Genomic DNA, 26,719 nt, shown 5'->3' on the forward strand with positions numbered 1-26,719 from the left:
ATCACTGGGCGAGGTCTAAACGAAGAGGAGCGATCTCACTGAAAACAAACAGCAGAGTTCACATCTCATTTAAATCATCAAAGGCATGAAGGACCTTACAGCTGTCCCTAAGATATAAAAGCTCCTCTTATGTGAAGCCCTTAGCTCCAAGTCATTTAAATGTCACCACAGAAAAGCTCTTATTCTGCAAACGCGGGAGGCATCCCCCGCAGCGGGCTGTGCACTGGACGCAGCCAGCTGTCAGCCTCTGCTGACCTGTAACTCGCGGGTTAACTGAACATGACATACATCTGTTGCCTCTGTAGTTCCCTACCGCGGGATCAGTCACAAGTGACAACAGCAGCAACACTTCTTCACATCCATGCGAAGTCCTACTTCGTTTGTAACAAGCTGGCTACTCTGAGGACTCAGCAATTCTTACAGAACGTACCTCCGCAGGAAAAGCCGCTATCACGGGAGCCTCATCTCGGCAGTTGGCCTGTGGTTTAAATTTAATATACTGATATTCATGCCACAGCTTGATGCATTTCAAATAATGTGGGGGCAAAACAACAAAAAAAGTGTGCCCGTGTCCTATGCACCCTTCTTATTTTAAAAGAGGAACAAGGCCTTGAGACTGAATAATAAAGGCAATGGCTTGAGTCATTCCAGTATTACGTCATTATTTCCACTGGTTTGTAATGTGGTATAAAAAAGAAGCATCAAGCACAACCATTTCACTATGCAAAGACAAAAAACTTCTAGAACACAAGGAAAAATATCTCACTGGTTTTGATGTAGGTATTGGAAAGAAAAAGAAGGATATTTTCTGGTTTTATCACTTTGTGTATGGCACCGGGAGCCAGCTTTGCACCTCACAGCTTCCCTCAGGTTCACTTCAACACGCAGCTCATCCCCAGCGCTGCTACTTCTGCCTCTTCTGTGGTGCTACAGCACAGCTCTCGTTTACCCATCATTCACCTTCACGTGACGCCCTGAACACCAGAGCTGTATTGCAACTAACTTCCCTACGTGAATATCAAAACACCACGTCAAACAAGCAGCGAAGCAGCGAAATGCGCAAAGTCAAAGCGACAGCAGCAAAGGATCATGAAGCAAGCATTTCGTACTGCTTTTAATAGTAGAACTACATCAGCGTTCTTAGAAACATTGAGAGGGTGCAAATTTGAGGTGGCAGAGGAACCTGACTTCTTTGTCCTGCGGATTAGCGTTTTGTGTGAGTGCCGTGAATGCAAGGCACAGCACTAATCCCTTAGAAACGGCAACTTTTTCTAACAGCTAAAATGAGCCACACAGGTAAGACCCGAGAGAGAACATGCTGCCCATGCTTCATGCTCATCCACCTTATCTACCATGCTTGCTTGACAGCTACTGCAGGAAGAGGAGCTGCTATTTGAGAGGTAACAGTAACTGATGAAGCTCTATTACACCTCTGCAGCTTGATACGCGTTTCAATTCCAGATCCTCTCATCTGTTTTCTTGCACAAGGTCTGTTTATTTGGGCTTCCTATGCCAAGGGGTGAATTTCAAACATCTTTAAAAAGAGGTTAAGGGTGGGGAAAGGAATCTGAAAAGCAGGAACTCAGCCAAACATCTACATCTCTCTCCTCCTTCTTGTATGAAACACGTCAGGTTTGTGAATATGTGCCACTAAGAGCTCACGTAGGTGTTAAAGTGGGGCTGTAAGTCAAGGGTGGACATGTTCACAGCATTGTTTCCTCAAGTTCGTGGCCACATACTAGAGATCTATAAAACTTATAATAATATTAATACACTTCCCCATTGAAAATCTCCTTAACAAATATTATGTATAAGGACTTAGAAATGTATTTTCAAAGACACTGACTCAATCCCTCAAAAGCATTTAAGATTCTGTAAAAGAAAAATATTCCCTCTCAAGTATAAACACTTAAAAAAGCCCACAGAAACCAGAAGCCTATAAGCTACAGGAAAACATGCATTACCTCACATGCTCATCCTTCAATTAACTTGTGATTTGCAATAGCAAAAATTACGTACTTTGATCTAAACAGCAGCTACAAAAACCAGCTATTAAGTTTCTTCTTCCCCAAAAGTGATGATTAAAATTTAATTGCCTATTTTCACTTTTCAAAGCTGCTCCTTCATAATTAACACATGCTCAGGTAATTCAGGCTCTAGCCCATGATATTCTACTTCATTACAAAGCTAAGTGAAAACCTTGACAAGCAGCTTCACTTTGAAGTGCTCTGGCCCTGCGTTACTGCTCGGATATGGCTGTTCCTGCAAGCGACGCTACGTAGGAGAGCTGCAAGAAGTTTCTTGTCAGAAAACGCACTACGGAGGCAGCACAGCTATGGTCTTGGGAAAGTCAATACCCATGTAGCTACTTTCACAGGAGCGAAAAATCTTCCTGAACATCTGCTAGCTGTATAAATAAACTTACAATTTATTTTTCACGAGCCTTACCTGACACAGAGACCGTGTGTGACCTTACTCCTTGCTTCTCATTGTTGGCCAGCCTGTAAAACAGAGGTTGGAATCGCTGAATGCTGTACATTCTTCCCGGTCACATACACTGGGAATTCATCCTAACAGGGCACCTACTGTAATTAGCAGGGCCAGTCCATTTCCCGCAGCGACAGATTCGGAGGGGGAGGGAAGTCACAGAGGAATCTACCACTCCAGACCCATCTGGGGGAGTGTGACAGACAGAGTGCGTTCCTGTTTGCATCAGCATACTGATTCACAACGACAGAGCAAACTTAAAGGAAAACCCCAAACCTCAGGTTTACAAATTTTTAAGATTAAGCCGTGCATGTCTAAACATTGTCAAGGTACGTAGTTTGGTGGTGCTTCTACTTTCTGTCTCATCCACTGCAAATAAAGCATGAATTGAGTTTCTGCCTGCAAGACAACTTACCCTGTGCAACAATTTTAAATTAATTTACTCATCAAGTAAATGAAGAAAAGCAATTACATTGAAATGTAGTTAGGTATAACTGTTCGTTAGGATCAGAAATGCCATTAAATGCTTCTATATTTTTTTCACGTACGTATATAAACAGTTTTACTGGTGAGAGAGTACTGTACTTCACGCTTCCAGAAATTTGGAACTTCAGAGAGCAAAGGCAAATCTTTCCAGATGCAAGAAGCTGTTGGCCAGTAGCTTTAGATATTTGAAAAAAAAAACCCAACCCATTCCTCTGCTGCCAGACTAACAGCACACATGGTGCCCGTGTTCAAACTGACTCAAGCATACAAATGCAGTTTGGATTAACTGTCCAAAAAATGGGAAGAAGCTTTTCCTTCAAACTTTATTTTATCTCAAAACTCTCTACATATAAAAGAGGGATAAAAGTTCTGTAATTAGAAAGTCATTTTGTTTCAGTCGTATCTATTTAAGTAAAAACAAATTTTCCCCTTCTATATGAGCACACACTAAGTTTACTAATTTTACTGCTTCCAGCCTCGACTTTCATTTCCTTTTCCTCCCTGCACTTTAACTCTCCTCTTTCTGCACCAGGAGAAAGCCACCTGCCCAGCGAGGACGGCAGCAAGAGCTGTGAAGAACAGCAACCACTAGTATCCAACTGGAGAGTTTCTGGCCGGTTCAGGAACAAACTGTGCTCCACACCACACCGAATAGTTCAAAAAGTAATAATTGCGGACTCCTTCCAGGAATCCAGGAGGAAACAGAATGGGGTGGCTGGGTGACAGCAGATACAGTCCCTGCGTGCCAAAGGAAAAAGAAGAGCTACGACACTACAAACTGCTGAATTTTATTTGGTCCTTACAGAGTTATCCCTTGCTACCGGCTACCGGTGCCGTTGCCCCATAAGGGTCAAAGAAAACCATCTGGGGCTGGAAAAAGAATCAGAATGCAAACAGTCCCTGCGTGCCAAAGGAAAAAGAAGAGCTACGACACTACAAACTGCTGAATTTTATTTGGTCCTTACAGAGTTATCCCTTGCTACCGGCTACCGGTGACGTTGCCCAATAAGGTTCAAGGAAACCAATCTGGGTCTGAGAAAGCAATCAGATTGCAAAAAAGCAAAAAAAAAAACCCCAAAACAACTGGCTTGGTTAAAGGACTGAAGTTTAGGAAGCCACAGTAAGAAACTGCCTGTGGAAAGGGTAGACAACCATCGCAACCGGGCAGAGAGGATGGGGCCCTAGCCACTGACACCAGGAGCGCAAAGAATCCCTGGGAAGAGCTAAGAGCTTGACTACCACCGTGTTACACACTACCAACTCCAGCAGCATAACAACCGTTCTTAGTTCAAACAGAGCTAAATTAGAATATTTTCTGATTTACCTTGAAGCTTAGGAAGGAAACAAGTCTGAGAGGTATCTTAGCATATTTTATGTAAGAATTACGAGATGCTGACGGCACACCTCAGCATAGCTGGGATATAGTATCGCCATAAAACTAGCCAGAGAAATAAACACAACTCTATTTCCTGACCTAGATTAGAATTTTCTACAAATCCACAATTGGTATCAGAGATGAATTTTTCTACATTCATACTTCAAAAAACAGATGAAAAAGAATTTGCTGTGTAGATGGTATTCGTTATGAGACTGAAGCTAGAGATCCCACCTCGGACTCACCCCATAATGGAAATATTATTAACAAAAGGTGACATGACAAATTTACTGTAAGAGAAAAAAATAGGTATTTTCTGTATTTCCCATGAGCAGAAAAGGGGACAAATATGAAAAACAAGAGCATAGACTGAGTCACAGATTGAAACCACAACTGAACAACTGTTTAGCATCACTCCTGCAATTAAATTTACGCATGGACTCAAATAAAATAGCCTGAATCCCAGTCAAGCCCTTTCCAAAACATCCTTCTTTTGTTACTGTCAAATATGATTGATGCATTATGCATTTCTTCCCTCCAATTTTATTTCTAGTATCTTTATAGTTTAATAGTGCTGTCAGTCATTTTTGCTGCATGGTCCCACATCACCACCTGCTATCTGTCCTAGAATCCAAAAGCAACAACAAAAATTAAGCCCTTATAAGGAATCTTACAGCATCACTTAAGGAAAACAATTTTTCAAAACGTTTTTTTAATTATACAAGGAAAGAAAGCATAAAACTTACTTTGGTATTGATGGTAAAGCTCTTTCACCTTCTGTGTAAACAAGAAGAAAACAGGATTACTACTTTTTGAAGCTTCCGAACAACCTTTTTCAATGTGCAATATATACCTGCCGGATACATTAGTCATCACAATCTCTCTGGGAATCTTACGCTGATTCAAAAGACAGTTCTATACATATATTAAGAGCAGCATATCAACACAACTCCTTCTAACCAGTGATACAGAGCTTCTGGCAAACTCTTATCTGAGAAAACAACATCTACAGAATATAAAAGCTCTTTTTTATTGTGAACAACTAACTCCGATAAATCACCTGCAGAAGGTATGACAGCATCTCATCTCTCTAGTAAGAAATGCTTTGCTTTATCGCCAAGATGTGCTCAGTGCTAACATATAAATAACACAACTGAAGCCAACTTGGACTTCCAAGCAAGACAACTGAAATAAATCATTAGAGCATGTAACTTATGCTGCTTTCACATTTGGTTGAGATTATACGATAGTAATGTTTAGTAGCCAGAGATTAAGTTAGTGTTTTGTAAACTATTTTCGAATCCTTGCCAGCTTTTCTTCGATAATGGCACCGGATAGAAAAGCTTGGGTGTACACATTCAAGGGGTTTTTTTCCCTATTGAATTTGATGAGACCATGCAGGGAAGGATGATATGAACTCACTCATCCTGCAGTAAAACACCAACGATTTCCAGACATTACAGAAGTAAACTACAGTCTTGCCTCTGTGTACTGTGGGACCGAGTAGAGAAACGCCCAATACCCAGAAGCCATGCTCAGCCTTTGTGACGGTACTTTATCACAAAGTTTTGCTGTCTAAGGATGGAACATCATAATTTGGCTCACCACCCTAGGTCTGTTTTGATCTGTCTGATGGGGCGTGTTGAAAAGGAAGATGCAGGAAAGGAGGGAAACAAGAGGCTGTGGTTTGGCAGATGACCTAGGGTAGCTCAGCACACCGACTAGAGCAAGCGCCCACAACTGGAGGACGAAGGAGAGACAGTAAGGTCATACCAGAAGCGTGAGGTAGGATTAAGGTATTGTGATACATAAGGGTAAATGGTATCTTTTGGGGAAGGAAACAAAAGGTAAAGATCCTTAGAGGTAGTGTGGAGTTACAAGTGTGAGATCGGAGGCATGAAGGTGACAGCCCGGCAATAAAAGACTGGGGGGTAGGTACCCAAAAAAGAGAGACTGTAATGGAGAGAACTCACACTGGATGGAACTGGGCAAAAGTTGGAGAAAGAGGAAGAAAAGTTCTGCCCACTGCTATGCAGGCATCCCTAGAGTTGTGAAGAACACTCAAGAGAACCTTAAAAACCTTAAATTACACCTGATATCACATCAGCCGACAGTCTCTATTTGTGAAAGCATCCCGTGTTCTGGTTTACATCGAGTTACGCTGCTACTGCCAGTTGTTCCAACAGCGCTCCAACATTCAGCAGAAGATTTAATGGTTTAGATGTTGCTGGTGAATCACAGGTGCTACTGGTGAAACGTACTTACAGTCTGCTGTTTTTAGAGGTTTAGAAAGTGATACAAACACACCAAACGCTGTGATAAAAGAACTTTATTAAAGTGCACTATTAGCTTCGTGATTCCTTATTTTTAAATCAAGATAACAGATACACAATTAATAAGCAGCTATTCAAAATAGTTTTCCTTGCTCTTTAATATGTAGCCCCATCACATATTAACTGCATACTACTCAACCTGTATTGAGAAGGTGGAATTTTAATTTCCTCTAGGTTTCTTTTTTGCCTGGAGCAAATCAGTATCATATTCAAGGACTTCAGAAACATCAAGAGAATCATTTCATAACATTTGCAGGCCACAGTCCTACGCATGCCCGAAGTCTCGACCTGAGTGGCAGATAAGATTGTTTCTCTCTCCTGCAAATACAGACCCCAACCTCTTAAAATACCACAGGTGGGAACTGCTAGCATATGCTGAGGCCAATTACTACCTATCAACAGGATCTAAAAGAGATAAAATTTAACTTTCCAGTGCAATATTAAATTTCCTTACTGATGAGAATCCCATTCAGTTCCTACAAGTCTTCACTTATAGCACTGTTCCCTATCTGAGCAAAAGATAAAGCAAGGATCATAATAAAATATCTCTTTCACAACAAAATCCTGATTCCACCTTAATAGCAAACCCTTTCTACGCATTTTGTGAGATGAGGAGAATGTCAACAGAAGTGTTGTTATGTAGCTAAGGAGGAGAAGTATGTAGCAGAGTGTGACGAAGGTGAAAGGAACTGAAGATGGCTGGCAAACTGTGGGAGGGTTGACTGGGGGTAGACACAGAAAAAGCAGACTCTAGCCCAAGTTAAATCAACGTTTGTTTCCAGCCTGGTTGGAAAAACCGGCAGCACACATGGGTACAACATTATTAAAATCCCATCATATCTGACTATCTTCCTTTTCACTGTCCTTCACCCAATTCAATGAGGCATGAGTGATTTTGTCCTGAGAACCCTTGTCCTCTGGGTTGATGGGGGTGGGAGAGGTGGACAATGTGCACTCAGCGCTGGGGAGAAGGAAGGAGCCCACAGCACCACTCCTAAAACAAAACCTCATATACACATTGACTGGCAACACGGACATCATCCCTCCCTTCGCTGCTGGAGAAATGTGTCAAGTGGAGGGCCAGATACAGACAGGGGAAACTGGGAAAGTACGTGTATGTTAAAAAAAAAAGGCCACCAGAAATAAAAAAAAAGCTATTAACTTGTATTAGAGATGCCTCCCCTTTCACTGGAGAAAATTAAAGAAAAATCTATCTGCACAGAACTACTGTTGAAACAGGGTATCCATGCTGATCTTCCAGACGCCTACACGCTCTCTGGATACAACTGCTCCCTTCAGGCAGCGTGGCCCAGGCTGATGATCATCAGTTTACATCTTCTATCCCAAACAAAATACGGAACATTCAATAGTACCCTTGTAGGTCTGAAGTCAAAATTCGTTACTAACAGCATCACAGTTAAAGCATATGCTGTTTTTCACAAATTAAAACTCACAACGTTTCGCCCAAATCTGTATTCAGTGAAAAAAAATTGGATATGCGTGATTTTGGTGCCTGTGCCCGGTTTTATTGCGTATATACTGTTCTTTTTTTCCTTCTGCTTTTCTGATGATGATATTCTAGATTTTAATGTTGGGAATTTCTGCTGATGTAAGTGAAAGTCATAAAGAACGTGTGATGAATGTATATAGTAACGATCATTATCAAGAGTGTGTGTCACAGAGACAAGGAGTGGAATGGAGTGGAGGCAGCTGTGACCAGCACAGAGCATCCCCCGGTCTGTTCCCATCCCCACAGCTACCAAAACCTTGGCACACATGCCCAGCACCTTCCACTATCCTATAAACCCTGGCTCCAGGGGACGTGAAAAGAACTCTCCAGTGTTTTGTTCTACCACAATGGGAACTGTCTTCACCCAACTGGAATTATAGGAAAAGCAAAATCACCGAGGGATCAAATTAGGCAAAGTGATAACAGTACCGTGAGAATCGGAATACACGTTGTTATTCCATTAGAAAGAAAACGGTGCTCAGGGCTGTTTTGTGTGAAAACAGACACGCTTCTCTGGAGAACATTATGGATTATTTAATTTTGGTACTTCAAAATTCAAAATTCGGTGTTTTCATTTAGCTGCAATCCTTTCAGGTTCAAAGGGAATGTTTCGGTGTAAAGGTGAGTTTTGATATAAAGGAATGACAATCAGGTAACTATTCCAGTTCCTCGGTGGTTTTTTCCAGAGACTTTTAGCTTTTTTCAAGAGTTTTAATGGTTTTGCATTATCTATACAGATGAAAAATTCAGCCATTAGACTTAAGATCCCAGGAAAGCTACTTAGTGCGTATCAGTAAGCAGCCACTTAATATCAGTTTGAGTTTTTGTCAGCTGCTTCATTTGTGCTCTTTGCCTGTAAGAGTTAAGTGTGATATTGGAAAAACAAATACCAAGTTTTAAGTCTCCACACTGGTCTAAAGGAACCCATATACCAAAATATTTATGAAAAATAAAACAAGCTGAATGGAAATATGCCAAATATTGTCCAGGACTTAAACACTACCCAGTACTTTCACCAAATTAAGGGAAACTGGATTGTTAATGGAAAGTGAGACAGATAATACCACCAAAACACAGGTTCTTCTAGTACTCAAGAAGGACAATTTATGAGGAGACTTGCAATAAACATTTACGGGAAAAGGGATGGGAAAGCTCAAAGAGGGGAGAAAACACATCTGTTAGATGAAGCGTGCGACACGATTTGTTTGATGTATATAACCAAAGCTCCCTGTGGGAGGGATCGGGGAATGCAGATCGTGGTGGGGACAGCTCTCCGTTAAAAGGTTTAATCAATACATTGAGTATTGCTATCAACTTCCAAAGAAAGAAACCTCAGACACAAGAAGCCCACAATTTATTGTAACGGGAGGGACTGTCTTTGTGTCTGCACAAAGGGGCGTGTTCTCCAAGTGCTATGTGATGTTCCTTTACCTCAACCATGCTCATCTGCTCTGTGCTCAAACACGCCAATAAGACAGCACACAAATAAACACACACCATTAAATGCATTGATGTATTTGGCATTCGCGCCTGCCAGCAAACCACAGGGCACGGCACAGTTGTGCAACACACAGGAAAACCAGAGCTCTCACCCTTCTCAGAGCTTAGCGAGTCTGGAAGATTCAAGGGCTGAATGATAAGCAAGTCAGGTCAGAGGAAGACAAAAATTAGAAAGAAAAGGTTTGAATATAGTGGACTGATTTTTATTGCCACCTCCAGCAGCCATAGGTGGCACCCACGTGCCTGCTGATCTTAGGTGGCAGTTGATGCACCCACCATGGAGCCAGGACGTGCTGGTAAATCCTGTGGCAGTTTTGACTGGGAGCTGCTCCCTTGCCTAGGCAAGAACAGCAGAGGATGACAGAGCAGGGATTGGCTGCCAAACGGAAACAGGCGACTGGAGCTCAACCACCGCCACAATGCACAGCGCTGCACGGACCCTGGATGGACAGAACTAAGACCTGATGAGGGCCTGGACTGCTGGTGGTTGCTGGTGTGAATGCACGGACCCTGGATGGACAGAACTAAGACCTGATGAGGGCCTGGACTGCTGGTGGTTGCTGGTGTGAATGACAGAACTGGAGACCATCAGGCAGTGGCATTTTGTGGAGTTAAGGGCATTAATGTAGAGGGAAGAAAAGACAAGCCAGTCTAGCAGCAGAGGAACAAGCCAGAAATAGCACTGGCAACGCAGACAGAACGGACCCAATTTCTGAAATACCACCAGCGCAGAAGTGGCAAGAACTGAACATACCCTCACGTGTAACCCTAAAGGAAAAGCAGAGGACAGAGTCCAAGCTGGCCATGAACTCAGGATGACGCAGAGGTGGGGAGGGGCAATGTGCTAAGATGTGTGTTTTAGAAGCTCGACTTTGGCTACGCAAGTTCAGGCTGAAAAAACAGCCAATCCACTGGGTGTGAGAAGAAAAGTTTTGGGACTGCAAGGAATCCCAAGTCCTAATTTTCCAGAAAAGAGGCGGCACAAAAGATCACTGCTCACAGTTATAGACTAGCCTCATGAAATTAAAATCTTTTTTTAAAGCCCGTTTTACTTTTAGAACAACAAACCAGCATTATCACTGATGCTAACTTATCCTTTTTGTGACGAGTTTTGGTGCCAATGGTTCATCACCACTCAGCTGAGCACCAGGTTGGCCAGAAGAGCCGAGTTTGTGCTGAGGGAAGATTTTCCTCTGGATCGAGATGAGGCTGCCTGACTAACACAGATTCTTACAAAGCTGCTTGTGTGGGAGCTGAAGGTCAGTCACACATGCTAAGGGTCAGAAATAACTAACATGCAAATTTGAGAATAATCTGAACACTTACAGAGTGCTGTCAAAACACCTAACGCCCTACAATCACAATTTTTCATTACTGAATGAGCAACTTTCAGTTTGGGTGTTTTTTTCTGCTGTGCACAGGCAGGATGGACCCAGAAAAGACCTGAACTGTGTTAATAACGTTACCCCATTTGAACAGCTACACACCAGGGAAAAACAGTGGCACAAAGAAGGCTCTAAAAAGGGACTCAGTTTCAGAGTGGAGAGCTTCTGGGGTAGCTCATGTACTTTCCCCTATTACAAATAGGGAAGAAGGAAAGAGTTTATAAATTGCTCTAGAAACCAAAATTTGAAAGAATTACCATGAGTAAAGGTTAGTACAGGGAGGCTGGAAATTTCAATTCTTAAGTAGATTTACATAGACATTTTTCAGTAATTAAAGTTCACTGAAATCAGAAAAAATCCTGATGAAATTTAAAATTCTCTTTTTAAAGCAAGGTACCTCTGTGCCCTCGTCTGACTGCTTCCAGCTGGTGGATTGCTACAAAAACAACTGATCAACACTATGAAACAGATCTCTGCTTTAGCTCTTTGAGAACTGAACTCATGAGAAAAGCTCATGAGACTTCTCAAGAAGTTTTTATTTTATTAAATGGAGACATTTTGAGTATCGAGGAGGAAGGCAGAGATTTTAAAGTACTATCACTAGAAGTGTGTTCTAACCAACCTCTCGGGATTTCCACTTGTGTATTAGGGAATCGCATTTCAAGATAACAAATCCTTGTCAGGAGTGCCTTTAATCACAATTTATTTCTGCTAGTTAAGTTTAGAATACTGAAACCCAGTCTAAATTATCAGCCATTAAGTAATTGTTAATGGAGTGACATTGACTATCGGTGTTTCTCATAACAAAAATACCTCACGACTCCTCCCTGAAAGACAAGAGCTTCCGAGTGAGGGTTTTGCTGCTACCTCATGTCTTCTGGTCAAGTACAAAATAATCCGCCTGTAGATATGAGTATAGAAACTACTGGAATGAAACATCTCTTTACCTTTCTGTGGTCGGATAATAAAAGACTGCGTAGCTCCATTCACCAGCCGGCAATATCCGTCTATCAAGTCAGCCATGTTCTCTGCAATGGTTAAGGATGGTGCTGTCACTGTCAGAGGCTAAAGCAGGAAAAAAACAAGGCACCAACAAAGAGGTATTATTGTAGTTGCAACCACGGAGTAGAACAGCTGTGTCATTGCATCAGAACTTTATACACACTTGTAACAGTAAACAGAAAAATGCGGGTGAGCAAAGAACCAGCAGGTTCTTGCTCTACCTTTTATGTAGCAGATTTAGACCAGGGGTTCCGAACGCACAGCTGACAGAATCCCCCGGCCAACTGTAATATCCATCTGGGCTTACTAAGTGGCTTGCTGGCTAATGAGTCAATCGCCGCTCGTTACAACTGCTAGAACTTTTACAGCTATAACTGTGACACTTCCGAAGCTGCTTATTCCTTACAGATCTTACAGGTGGGATCTTTATCCACCCTTTTGCAGCATTTATTCTTTGCCTTAAAAAGAGATCAGAGACATACAGACAAGCCATTAATTTAAATACTGCCCACATTCATCATCCTCTGCACAGAACCACCAACTTGCCCTCACTCCCTCTCTACCACAGCGACTGTTTTCCAGCGCATTGGCCCGAGGAAAAGATTTTATTTCACTTCCAGCTCTGCCTCCATGCAAAGTGAGGGAGCAAAATTTTCCTCTTTCATATTTCCTCTTCTCACAAAAGTGAAACTGCTCATTTTCCTCTTAAGGATGTAGCATCACATACATATGCAGGCTGCAGGTTGCACTTAAGGGCCAGTATTTTTAAATTAAGCTTCTTTTACAACTATCAAAGTCTACAAACACCAGATGCAAAACCTCAAACATATAATGAGCTCTACATCTGTTTTAAAACCCAAACTATCTGACTAGTATAATGATGTCTGCTCACACTCAACTTCCCTTTCCCCTTAAAAACGATGAAAAATCAAACCCCTGCAGAATGCCCAGAATGTGAAACATTAAAATCTAATGCACTGGCTGTAACAGCAGGAGGAGCGAGAGTTTAACAGTGACTGTTGTCTCTGTGCACATACTCAGATGGGCAGTCCCCAGCTTCGACCTGCACGTACAAAGGTGAAGATACACTATGGGATCATAATTACGCTGACAGTAGAAAAACCCAGAATGAAGTTACAGACCAGAACAAAAGTACAGCACACAGACTATCGTCATTACGAGTGTATTAATCCCTAGCCCTTCCCAGGAAAACCACAGCTAGTAAGTGTATCACAACTGCCAGTATCATACCTCAGGTGCACCTGCGATCTTGAGTTGCAACATCCCTTTTCTGTCCTTGTCTTCACTGTTCGAATACTGAATAGTTTGCACTTGGTTAAAATCTGCTAGATGAGTTGGCTGCAGAAAGGCAACGGAAAAAAGTGCAAAAAACTTCAGAAGTTCAAAAAAGTTCAAAAATATTCAAAATTACAGAAAAAGACTTTGCCTTTATTTCTGATGTTGCAGAGGCACATGTAGATTTTCACCTCCAAACGACACTTGTAGAAATCCGTTCCTCTGTTTCTTTCTACAGTTTCATTAGGCTTTGACTAACGACACCCACAAGTACCCATCCACAGTCCTAGTGAAATGAAACCAAGCATCAAGGTTGCCTACAGAGGTCACTGCCGAGTAGCTCCAGGCACACGCTGAAATACATTGTGGCAACAACCTCTTGGAGGTCCAGACAGAAAACCCCACAGGTTAACCACGTGGAAGCTGCACTCACGGCACACTCAACACACCTCCAGACTGCTGTGAAAGGTATGTTCTTAGCTGGCTACATACTGCTGATCTCCGAACCTTTCCACTGCCTTTGAAGTAATTTCAAAAGAAGCAGGACATGGGCTCAAGCCATGATTGTAAAGGACCCAAACATTTTGCTAGCAGAACCTGTCTGAACATAACTTCCTTGCACCACGGAGGTGTGCAGGAAATACTGTAACACAGTCGGTATCAGGTAATGAAAAGTAAGGGTAGTAAGGGTATGAAATAAAGCAAATATCCAGCAATGACTGCACCAATGCTAAACACTAACTGCTCAAACGAGCTCCTCCTTTACACGTTCACTAAGAAAGGGGAGAATAGCTTCGAATAACTTGCACGTTTCATTGTTCATGTCACCACTGATGTTTCACATTCCGTGAGCACTCCACCAGACACAACAGCCAACAAATTCAGTGCTAAGGCTGACACTGCCTCTCTACTAGACCCAACTGCATCTTCCCCTACCCCAAATCATGAGTTCGTATCTGAGTAACAGCTGCATGTGCTGACTCTCTCAGCTCTTCTGTGCTTAACATAAAGATTAGACTCGTCACTCCCCTTTGTGTGAAGTTCAGGTCACAATGGATCGTGGCTGTTAAGACAGTAACGGCAAAGAGAAAACAGGAATGGACTTACATTTGCACCCTTGTCTGTAAGGTAACTGATCCCTTCTTCTGGGCCGATTGCCAGTTCCACTGAAATAATCCAGCTTGACTTCAGAATCAAAGGAGAAAGACAGGGGAAAATTTCAGCAGTAAGACAAGCCCTTGCTATGGAACACTATCCTCCAACGTTATAATTACAGTTTTCAGTAATTAATCGCCAGAAACTTTTAGATTCTTCAAATACTTTAAAATATATTAAAATCCAGTAATTCTATAAGTAGCAAAACTCCTCATGGCTGGTTTCCTGGGGATCGCTGGTACTCAAAATGCATTTCCCTGTGTTTTATCTTAGGTCTACAGGAGAACCATGTATTTCCTATACTTCCTCTTCTCACAGACATTGATGTTCGTGTTCTAATTTCTACTCGAGTGCCTATTTTCACACAGCTTGCAGACTCAGTGACCTTCCTCAAAATTCGTTTGAAATCCATAGATTATAAAAGGGATTAGAGGAAAATTTACAAACAGAAGAAACTGAGAAGTCTCATTTCCTCAGGAAACCAGCTTAAAAATGGTTCGACTTTCCCAAACAAAGCAGCAGTTAAGGTATTTAATAATGTACAAATGTTGCTCTGTTAATGAATGGTGCCCTTTTAACAGTCAGCTGAGAAAGTTCTAAACAAAATCAACAAATATATTTTGTTGTTAATGAAATCCAAGGACTGTGCTCTACGTTAAAACAGGAGCTAAGCAAAACCAGTTACTCCTAACTGCAGCACGTGTTCTGGTGACCGTCACGTTCCTTTACTTACACCAAGAGCACACTTGAAACATTCCTTGTCAAATCTGTACACTGGAGAGAGGATCTCGAAGAATTTCAAAATACTTTCTTCTCTATTGAGGTTGGCAAATTGTCGAAATGTTTGTTGGATTAATTTTCGTAGTGTTTTGGCCTGGGAATTAAAATGTTGAAAGATCAATTATTTTAAATCTAGTCAGTGACGGTGCAATTTAAGATCTTCAGTCACTCAGTATCAGTAACAGTTTCTTTATCAATGAGATGCAGACAAGTCTCAAGAAAAAAAAAGAAGCTTCAAAATAGAAGTAACAGTTCTGCCTTCTAACATCGCTTGGGAGCAAAATTACTTCTGCTATAAATTACAGAGGGAATATCCAAGAATGTTTTGAATAAATTACAATAAAATAACAGTACATTAACCTTTGCAGGAACTGCTTTTGTCAGGTTTCTCATTTCTCCCATCTTCTTAACTGCGCACCAACACAAAACCACAGCAACCTACACCTTCATGCTAGGTTTATACTGAAATCACCATTCTCTTATCTGATAGTAACAACCCAGTTGGAGCTGTGTCTTAATCTCTGCACACCTGTCAGGGGTTTGGGCTGGGCTGGCCACTAGACGAGTGACACAATGATCTCTATTACCCCTCCCTTCCCACACGTAATAAAGTGGATTCTTAAAAGACTGATAATTTGCAAAATAACTCCATATAAAAGGATAATTTTAGATTTATTATTGATATTTCAATGTAAAAAAAATTAAGACTAAGCCATTTTAACTCTATTGCATATAATTTTAATAACTGCTTCCAGAGTAGAAATAACCACTTAGAAAAGCAGCACAAATCATTCTCCCAGCATCTGTGACAGCGCAAGACACGTAATTACATATCCTGAAAGAGGAAGCACATACAGGATACGAGCAGCTTCCAAACTATTCTAAAAGGATAACTAAACAAAGACTCATGAAAAGTGAAGTATCTGCCTGTATATAACATGTAGAAGTCCTGAGAGGGCTGCCAGTCCTATGGAAATAAAAACACAATCTGAGAAGCAATCTCTTTAACGTACTTCAAAACTGACCGCACAACCGAGAATCCTGGACAAACCCATCTGTTTCTAAACCCTAGAACTCATCTCGACAAAGTGCAGAGCCTTCTCCTCTGCACGAATCAGTAGTGTAGAGCCAGGTGACCCACTGCTTTTTCATCACTGTCCACAACACAGTGTCAAAATGTCAAAAGCAAACACTCATCTCTTCTTTCTCCCCTTGCCAAAGCTTGACCTGTGTCGGCAGCGACGTAATGTGTTTAAAACCCCTCAGCAATACCTATATCTTCCAACTAACAACAATAGAAGGCAAAACCATGCAAGGATAGACAGGAATGGCCACTGTTCTTCTCACAAAACACATCTGAATGTCCTGCTGGACCAGCATTAAAACTCTTCATTCTGCCAGGCTGCCTGTTCACAGCTGCAGGTCCTACACACTTCCACTCGTTGGCAGCTCCAGTCCACCTTTACAGAACACTCAGAGCTCTGAACAGCCAGAAGTTTTTAAAAGGGGTGTTCAGGAAGCAGGGATCGAGGGTGTGGCATAGTCACCTACGAGACTGCCAGTTCTGCAATGACGTGTACGGGTTGAAAACACCCCCCAGCTCGGCACAGAAACTTTATAACATTATAAAGTTATCAGAGGAATCTGCCATTCTGTTGTAATTTCGAAGTACCGTGTTACTTTAGCAGAGTCTATCAGGGGGATCATGACTTTAACAGGCTGCGGTACTTTGGTAGGATGAAGAAAGCTCCCTCCTGCACCCACTGTGTACAGATTCAGACACATTACACCTTTCTGTCACCTTCCTTTTCACAGAGAAAACCGACATTAAGGGACTGGAAGATACTAGCCTTAACCGAACACCTGGCAAATATCAGGAGCAAGACACTACAGAAAGAAAAACATCTACTGGCTCAAGTTGTCCCAATTGTTTCAGCCACTCAGTTGTTGAAAGGTCCTTCATTCTGCTCATGGTTTGTTCTCCTGGCCTGTTTCAGCATCGTCTGGAATTCCATGCACAATGGCATATGTTACTTGCTCTTAAGCCCAACAAGAAGACTTAATCTCCACTTTAACTTTCAGATCATTAGTAAGGAGTAAACACAGCAAGTCAGCTAGAAAACCACAGCTCTTCCATCATGGAGAAGAGCCATTTATAAGAAATATTTGCAAAAGTCAACTTCAAGGGAAATGCACTGAAAATTTGCTCTTGTAGAAAGAACATTTTTTCTCCACTCCTGCTCAAGGCATGCTCCAGAGTGAAGGGAAGACTCCTAATTCTGTTTCCTCACATCCACCCCATGTCCCTGCTGTCGGTTTAGTCTAAGTACATTTCTTCCCCCCATGGTGTTTCCACAGCTGATACAGCCACACAGAGAGAACATGGTTTAGCAGTCAAGTCATCTCTGAGCACTCATTTCCTACGCTCAACACAGGAAGGTTTCTCATTCTTCTCTAGTGACATAATGAAAATGAAAGGCCTGTTGACTCAGTAGCTTCCCCCACACGTGGATTAGCCTCCTTGAACACATGAACACGGATAAAGAGAACTACTGGCAGCATGTATGAGATACAGTGTGTTGTTCAATGACTGTAATGTTTCTTCGTGGAGAAAGCTCCCTAGACACCTCCTAGGACAGCACTTGCTTTCTTCTACAATGTTGTATCCTACAGACACTGCTGTGAGCTAATAGAGAAATGTCTGTAAACTCCCGACTTCTCTATTTATTTAATGAGCTTCCCAAATAAAAGCTGAACTTCCTGTTTTCGAACCCCTGCGTATCACCTCAAGCACACCGTTATCACACCGGTAAAATACTTGGATTTTCACTTTCCCAGCCTTCCTGTACAGAGAGGGATCTTGGCTGTGTGGCTGGCATCTCCTAAATGTCTAACACCAGCAAATGCGATTACCACTGCACTACCCTCTACGCTTCACCTCACTAAGAGAAATAATTCATTTTATATTTCTTGGCTGTGAGGAGCCCTCCTTTGCTTCCCAGTTCAAAATCATTGGTCCACATTTGCCCAGCCCACATTGGACCAGTTCAACATCATTGGTCTTCACAAAGTGGGAGAGCCATTTAATCCTGTGAGCCAATCCTAGATTATTTTTAACAGGGATTTAATCTTCATTAAAAAGCAGACCCATTTTTCGTTTCCTTGGTTCTCCTCTTCATATGTCCAACATTTATGTCTTTGCAAGGTTCTACTGAGCTTCACCTTCTGGCAATTTTCGCTGCTACTTTCTGCTAGTCTCTCCATTCCAAGGTTTCTAAAGAGCTGTTTTCTTTGTTGGTCAGTTTTCTGGCTCCATAATATAATTTTTGAGACAGTTATTAATTCTTTTACATCTGGAGCCTTAGACCACAATTTTTCCTGCTAGCAGAGAATACAGTTTCAGATAATTGCTTAAATTAAAATGCAGAGGGATTACTTAAATCCACTTGACTTCATTAGCTTCTGATTTTCAAGTCTCTTGAAACAAACCCCTTCATGACAGACCTCTTCTGTTTACCCTTTTAAATCACATCAAACTTTCTAAGTCTAAAGTTGAATCTTGTTATTTCTATAAAACCATGACTGCTTACCAAAACTGGCTCTAAAATACCAATTTATGATTTATACTTTCATATATGAATGGTAAGAGATATTTTACTAAGACATTGACATGAAAACGGCTATAGCTGTAAAAATACTCGGTGGCCATTCTTAATCCCCCTTTTCAAAGCATGTCAAGAAAAATTTGCATTTTTTGCTCTGGGAACATATGGTCTTCAATGGAAGTGAGATTCAACTGATGTTTATAGTCTTAACTAGGATTAACGTATGTGGAAAATACTGGAAATCTTCCTTGAAACGACTCTACAGTGAAAATGATAACGCAATTTCCAGATTACCAATGCATTATTTTAAAGTAGTACATAATTGACTGGAACTGTAATTACCTTCACTGAATCTAGTAAACTCTTTGGAAAAAACCGCCTTAAACCAACATCCTTCCTGAAACAAAAACACACACAGCATTAATATAAAAAACATTGAGCAATATCATATTGGTCTTTTTTAGGGTGGTGGTTTGGGTTAGCTTTATGTTCCGTTTTTTTTAACTAGCAGATGTATATCGAAAATGCTCTTCAGAGCAAGGTCCTTGACAACCCCAGAGCACCGACCACAGCACACCATTAAACTGCCGCCGCTCCACACCAACTGCGGGACAGCAGCTTCCTCCAGTTTCAACTCAAAAGGATACCGCATTTACAACAGGTACCTGCTGTGGAAAGTGTATTACCTGAAATGCTGGCTTGGGCACAGAGGAGTCTTCAGGATAAAAACTGGTTTATGTACATGTTTTAGTATCTTAAAAAATACTGAAAAATATTCTTGCAGCACACAGTCAGGTGAGAAGGGAACAACATAAAAATGACAAATTCCAATAAACATCTATGAGAGCTGAGTAGGAGATACAACAGAAAGGATGTCTCATGACGTCACCTCAGTAAGCACATTGACTGCCCCTCCACTACTGTTTTACCCTCTCATCACTCTAATTAAAGGTTTTTTTAATTTCTACTGACACTTTGCCCTCATATTGAGCATCTAATATTAAAATCCCCAGCTGCTTCTTGCTAAGTACTCTCACCTTTTGCATCTGTAAACCAGGATCTTAATTCTGTCTGCGAGCTCAGATTTTGCAAACTGAACTACATCAAGCTCACTGTCACACTTACAAACAGGGACTGCAGCCCTCGTTTGAAAGCCAGAGCCATTAGGATTAAATATTCCCATGGCTCAGATATGCTGCACCCCTCTTATGTCCAACGTGTGTATCTATCCCTACAACTAAACCAAAATTAGCTTCAAGAAAAATGCCAGAGAAGTTGCCAGGGATATGGTAGTGCAGAGTAAGATCATTGTACAACCAGGTATAACAAATGTTGCATCACCCTGAACCAGTTGTACAGTATTAGCAAAAATTTGCATGAGAAAAACTAAAAGAAAAATGTAAATAGGAGAAAGACCTGTATCCTTCCCTCTCAAAGGTGTTACTGACTTTAAATGTAAGAGGTTACAAATCTCTTTTAAACAAACACCCTTATCTGCTTCTGAAATGAGCAGGACAGAAACCTTCCCACAGCTGCGTGCGCTGAACAGGAACAGAAATACATCTGGAATTTTTATATTTGGCAAAGAACAGAGAAGCCTGAGATAAACAGTATGTGTCTGCTGCTACCTACCAGTAAGAAGAAAGCTAATGGTATAGTCAGTATAAAGAGCTTACTTGACAAACCAGGGTATCTTAAAGCTCTCTAAAGACAAGTAGTACACAGTTTCAGAAAACATACTAAAACCATCCTCTGCTAAGAGGAGCAGAATGTTCATGCACAAGAGCGAACACAGGCATCTGTGCAATGACAGTAAGCTCAAAGATCATAAAACTTTCATAAATGTTAATTCCTTTGATGTATTTCTTCTCAAATGCAAATTATATGCATTTTATCATCCCACGCAGTTAAATAAATCTAACACACTATTACCATCTAAATAACATGCAAAGACATTTTGACAAGGAATACATTAGTTTAACATCAAGCATTTGAGAGAAAAATGGTGTCTTAAAAGATGAAGCACGCTGTGTCACTCCAGTATTACTCATCTTAGTGGAACCGCAGCACATGGCTGCGAGAATCTGACTTGGTTTGTTGTTAAAAGCAGTCGCAAAGAAGTCTTTTGTTCAGGTCTGTATGTAAGAAATCCAGCAGAAATTCTTAGGCAGAGTACAACTGTTAAAATCTGTTAATAAAGCACGTCTTGTGTTTAACTGAAACAGCAGCTGTAATTGCTGGAGCAGAATTTAACATAAGCAGCACACGGATTTAATGCCATGGCCAACAACAAATTATGGGTACCTGTAAAGAAAAGAATAACTGCTGGAAACTGGAACATACCAACTGTCTGAACCACACAACCCTACAAACTCCCTCCCTTCCCTTCTCGGCTGCACCGCGTGGGTGTAAAACGGCCAGCTCGGCACGCGCACCAACTCATCTCTCCAGATTAAGACCTCAGACATCTGTTTTGCGATTGTCAGTAAGAGATAATTAGCAGCGAGATCCCGGTTCATACAGTTCTAAAGCTTCGTATTTAACCTCATCTACTCCATCCTGCTTGTGGGCTTAAATGTAAAATGACTTTTTTTAAGTATAAACTTCAATAGGATTAAAAAATACCAACTACAGATAGATGATACCGCTCATCATAAGAAGATCAGCAGCTTTAGCCATACACATCTTTATTTCTATTTTTCATCTCAATGGAAGTCACAGCGAAAAGGTAATGTTACATTAACATAATAGACTTGAACATGCCTTTTGCAAAACCGTGGCTGCAGCTGTTCCTTCATATAGCTCCCACTTTTGTACTTGTAATTACCCCTGTTCTAAGCTAACAGGCTTCACATTTATTATGAAAAAATTCTTCTTTCATTACATGAAGGCCCAACTATTAAAGGCTACTTAACAGCTTGATTCTATCTACCATTTCCAATCCAGATTTGTTCTTGTATGAAAATCTGATCAAAGACAAATCTACATCAAATAGACATCTGACAAAGCCAGGCAAGAAGCAATCACACCAAATGCAAAAAGTGCCAGTTAAAATTGCACTCAGCTGGTGGAAGTGCTTCAGGATGCACTAAAACCAGTTTAAAAAAATACGAAACCAAACCAAACAAACAGCTTCACTTGAGAAATAAATATTATTTGTGCAGATAAACCTTTACAGGCTATTAAGGTGGCAAGATCAAATGAGGACATTTTGGGAACCATTGGCACTTTTTACAGACTCTTACTAGCTTGTAATTATCTACCCTTTAAGGTGCTTTTATCCTTCATCAAATTAATAAAATATAAAGACTTCTCCACTACACCAACCTTTTATCCCAGTTTTACGTTAAACTGTACAGCACCTTTTCACAAAGACAATGAGTAGTGAAAAGCAGATAACTGCGTATGTCTGTCTGAAACTTGTTCCACGAAATTAATACAAATAAAACCAGTTTTCAATCCCGGAAAGCTTCTCAAGGACTCTGGATTGTTTGGACTGTAGTCATGTACTGTACAACATGATTAAGTAACCAAAACACTTTCATTATAAGGTTGCTTCTTCATCTTCTTAAAATTCATGAGATACAGATAATAAACTTAGTGATTTACAAGGTCACAATTCAGGATATTCACATACTGAGCAAACACCACCACAAACATCTTCAAACACTCAAACTTTACCACAGATGAGTGACAACTGAGGAATGCAACTACTCACAGAAAGCCGTTTAGAAACAAAATCACCTTAGAACTAGACATGAGGAACCCATAAACAATAGCAAAATAACAAAAAATCGAGAGCAGGCTCCTGATCCAGTTTAAACACCTCCAACCTTGTTTCCCTGGACCAGTTAAAGGTGCTCTTCCTACTTCTATACCTTGATAGGTTTCATCATCCTTTTCTTATATTAAAGCATGAGAAGATCTCAACAAACTTCATGGAATAGAAAAATACAACAGAAACGTTCTGTTACTGAACCGAATTTAATGTTCCTGATTAAGAAACAGTTCAAAGCCCAAGCTAGAACACAATACTTACTCTAACACCTCATAGTTGGACTTCTTTTCTAATGCATTGCCTCTCATCTCTCCGTAGGATCTCCTGAAGTCAGGAAAAGTGTTTGAAAGTGACAATTATTAGATGATCCAGCCTAAAACGTCAACGTAGTCAAATCTTTCAGAGACTTACCATTAGAAAACATTATCAGAACGAATTAGAATATAAATATTAATACATCATTCTCCTACCTCAACAGATCGAATTTTTATTTTACAAAATGATTTTAATACGGAACATTACACAGAACTGCATTTTCAGAACCACTTTAAACCAGCTTAACTACACTGCTACCAAAAGAAGGGCTCTAACCTGCCCTTCAGCAGCTCCCTCCTACCTGCAGTAGCATCTCCCTCCTTTGTAACAGCACTCGGGCAGGTGACAGGGAGAACCAGAGGAAGGAGGGAATGGTGAAAACTAACAGTTTCCATCCAGGCACACTCACAACACATTCTGTTGGTGGCAGAGGGCTGGGAGCATTGTTTTCACTGAGAGAGTGGACCAGTAATGCCTACGGCAAGACAGGCTGAGTTGTCATCTAGTAGAAGCATCTCATAGCAAAGATACCGGCTTTTCCTACGGTATCTGGGAAATGTCATAAGCCTGAATTCTGTTTTCTTTTGGAATGTGCTGTGCAAAGGACACTTGTATTCTCTGCTAACAAGTTTACATTTGCCGTTCATTTCTTATCCATTTTACTTCATTCCTAATCTCCCCGTGCAAGACAACAGCGTAACTACAGCAAATGTTTCAGGCTGGAAATTCTCCATACATCAGCAAAAACCAAAACATGCATTTCAAAAGCTGTGCTGGGAACTCGCTCAAGGATCTCTTAATCTGATAAATTTATCTTTACTTTCCAGCTGTCAGTAGAGTTGACAAGGACACCAAAACCACCCCAAAGAATCCTCATGATTTAATAATTTGAAAATAGCACATTAAAAAACTGAGTAAATGCAGAGAGGAAAGGTAGCAGCATTTATCTTTAATAACATTCTTTAGCTGTACAATTTATATACGCACACTGACAAGACTATTTGCTAAATAACACCACAGATGCTTTTGTTAAAAGCATAATTCACTGCACTCCACAGCCCTTTGAATTATTCAGATGAAGAATTCACCTAAACAGCAGTATCAAGATGAAATTAATTACAATTTTAAAACAAATGTTAATTTAAAAACCACGAGAAATTGGTGACAATACAGTCTGTTCAGTTTTTCTTCACACTACGTTGCAGAAAAAAAATCTTTATGTTTTATTCAACTATATTGGTCAGAAATTGATGAACTATAAGCAGTTTCAAGATTAATGTATATACTTGGTCAGTAACATGTTGAATAATAAATGAAATTATCAGCTTACCGGATTTCGAGGCAACCTAGTTTCAAAGCAATTTCCTGGTCCACTTGATCTGCTATTTCTAACATATAGTCATTTTTCACCTACAGCAAAAAAAGTAGGTATGCGTCACAGAAAGATCGGTTCAGTGCCAATACAGACTAAAAACACTGCCCAGAAACCTTCAGAATAAATACATCTTAATTTTTTTGAATGACTATTTACGGTGCATGAAGAGAAAAAAGAAGTTATGTTCATATTGTCCATAAATGAGCTGCACTTTTGTAAGAAACCCATTTCAACAGCAATGGACTTGATTAACACGTTCCTTATCTCCATCAGTATTACCCATGTTCTACTAAATACAGTGAAAACCTCCTCAGGAGGCTGGTTACACTTGCATTCTGCGAACGTATGCTGTGTTCTTGAACCGTCTTGGTCAACAGTTTTTAATTTTGTAGGTGCATCTCATCAGGTGTATAAACCACACAAATGTCCCTGCACTGCTGTGAAACTAAAACAGCTGTAAGTAAGAAGAGCAGTAAGTGAAAACTTACTGATACTACTGACCTAAACAAAAAAAATTCAAATCAGCAAGAAGAAGAAACAAGAGTGAAAGTAGATGGGTACCACCTAAAGCAAGAAATAATGGCCAAGGCATGTGTGCTGTCACCTGGAGGAGGCCAAACGGTCCTCCCTACTGAAGAGGATGGTTGGGCCGAAGCAGCTGCTGGCACACAGAGTCCCCAGCTGTGCCCGGGCACAGCCTACAATGAGTGGTGAAGGGGCATGTCCCAAAGCTGCACCACAGAGCACGCTAAGTACTCCACAAGATGGACTACGGTGTGTCAAAGCTTCATCCCGTGTCCTGGACTTCTTTTAGTTACTTACACTGACTAGGCAGAAAGTCTCCTTTTCAGGTAATAATTTCACCACACTGGGGGAAGTAATTTTTACAGTTACTGTTAAGTAAAAAGACAGTATGAGAGAACGGTACCGGAGAATGTATCTGCAAATTCTGTCTTCTGTGCAACAGGCATTTTTTATCAGTAACTTATGTCTACAGAAGTACCTTTTTATGTGCTCATGCTATCCTCTATCTTACAAAATCACAGAATTGTTCTTGAGATCCTAAAGCCTAAGAACCTAAAGTTGCAGAAGTTCCTAAAATACCACAGCAATCCCACATGACTGACTGGCAGATCAAGGAGGAGAGCACACATTACGAAAGCAAAGCACTTCACAAAATGTTTTTTGAGTGACGACAAGTTGTTAGAAAAACTATTTCAAACTGCCACCGCTATGAAATTCAGAATTCAGAAGATAAGGAAGCACAGCAGCAGATTCAACGGCTGGAGGTCCTCTCCAGTCAGCATCTTGCCAGGAACAGAGGAGAAGGCACGCAGCATTCTCTCACCACCACTCTGACAGCTGGAGCCAGCCCCAGACTACAAAGCAACAAATACATGACACCCTCCTAGTTATGAAATGCGTGAAAAACTGTAATTTGGTGTTGAAAGATGTGAGAGAAGAAATATGATAAACTGAGCAAGACAGCATGAATTATTACAATAGCTGTAACACCAGAACAAAGCTTCTTTCGCTGGAGCTCACATAGGCACTCGACAGAAAAATAAGCTTTTAACTCTTCCAAATTCAACTACTACAAATACTAATGAGAGAGACGGGAGAAGAAATAATTGTCCTTCGGCACCATGAAGCTGGCCACTTGTGTATACATATGGAAGTAGTCGCTCTGTATTCCCAGAGCAGTAATACACAAACTACGCAGAATTAGTAATAGACTTTACTTCACTACGCTCACAATGAACAAAACCCCAAACTTCTCCTGTGAAGCTTCCTCCTCCTAGCATCTATTTGAGTTTTTCTGGTAACAATTACAAAGATTTATCTGATTAAAGGTTAAAAAAAAAAGCCGCCCCAAAACCACAGACTCTAGATGGTAATTCCAGTGGCTGCGATACAAACTGAGAGCGACATGCATCTTCCCAGAAGTCAAGATGCTGTGATGCTCTGTTTTCATTCAAAACCATGAAGGTCCCTAAGTGCAGAGTCCTGGGTGTTAGCCAAGCAAACAAGTCACTGACCTGATGGAACAAACACCTTCTCATTTATGAAATCATCTACAACCAACCATGCACAAAGTGGAGAGAACTGCCAGTTCTGTGACCCCACAGACCGCGTGTACCTACAGTACCTATCATGGATATGGAGCGATGGGCCAAGGCCAGTGGAATGAGGTTCAACAAGGCCAAGTGCTGGGTCCTGCACTTGGGTCACAACAACCCCCTGCAACGCTACAGGCTGGGGGAGGAGCGGCTGGGAAGGGCCTGGGGGAAAGGGCCTGGGGGGGGTGGGTGACAAGCGACTGAAGGGGAGGCAACC

The 26,719-nt window shown here is 41.0% G+C and overlaps 1 protein-coding gene across 1 annotated transcript in view; it reads right to left on the minus strand.

Moving 5' to 3' along the window:
• The window catches only part of LOC104500001 (focal adhesion kinase 1), a gene marked incomplete at its 3' end in the record, with an annotated part of 74,542 nt that overhangs the window by 16,309 nt on the left and 31,514 nt on the right, over positions 1 to 26,719 (minus strand). The window contains exons 4-12 of the mRNA XM_010143586.1: positions 24,338 to 24,417; positions 22,954 to 23,016; positions 19,257 to 19,311; positions 15,263 to 15,403; positions 14,482 to 14,559; positions 13,330 to 13,437; positions 12,024 to 12,141; positions 5,095 to 5,125; positions 2,449 to 2,501 (exon numbers count right to left, since the gene is read on the minus strand). Of these exons, the coding sequence (XP_010141888.1) occupies positions 2,449 to 2,501; positions 5,095 to 5,125; positions 12,024 to 12,141; positions 13,330 to 13,437; positions 14,482 to 14,559; positions 15,263 to 15,403; positions 19,257 to 19,311; positions 22,954 to 23,016; positions 24,338 to 24,417 (727 nt within the window). The remainder of the gene's footprint in view (positions 1 to 2,448; positions 2,502 to 5,094; positions 5,126 to 12,023; positions 12,142 to 13,329; positions 13,438 to 14,481; positions 14,560 to 15,262; positions 15,404 to 19,256; positions 19,312 to 22,953; positions 23,017 to 24,337; positions 24,418 to 26,719) is intronic.

This window comes from Buceros rhinoceros, unplaced genomic scaffold, assembly GCF_000710305.1.
Source record: "Buceros rhinoceros silvestris isolate BGI_N320 unplaced genomic scaffold, ASM71030v1 scaffold4019, whole genome shotgun sequence".
NCBI lineage: Eukaryota > Metazoa > Chordata > Aves > Bucerotiformes > Bucerotidae > Buceros > Buceros rhinoceros.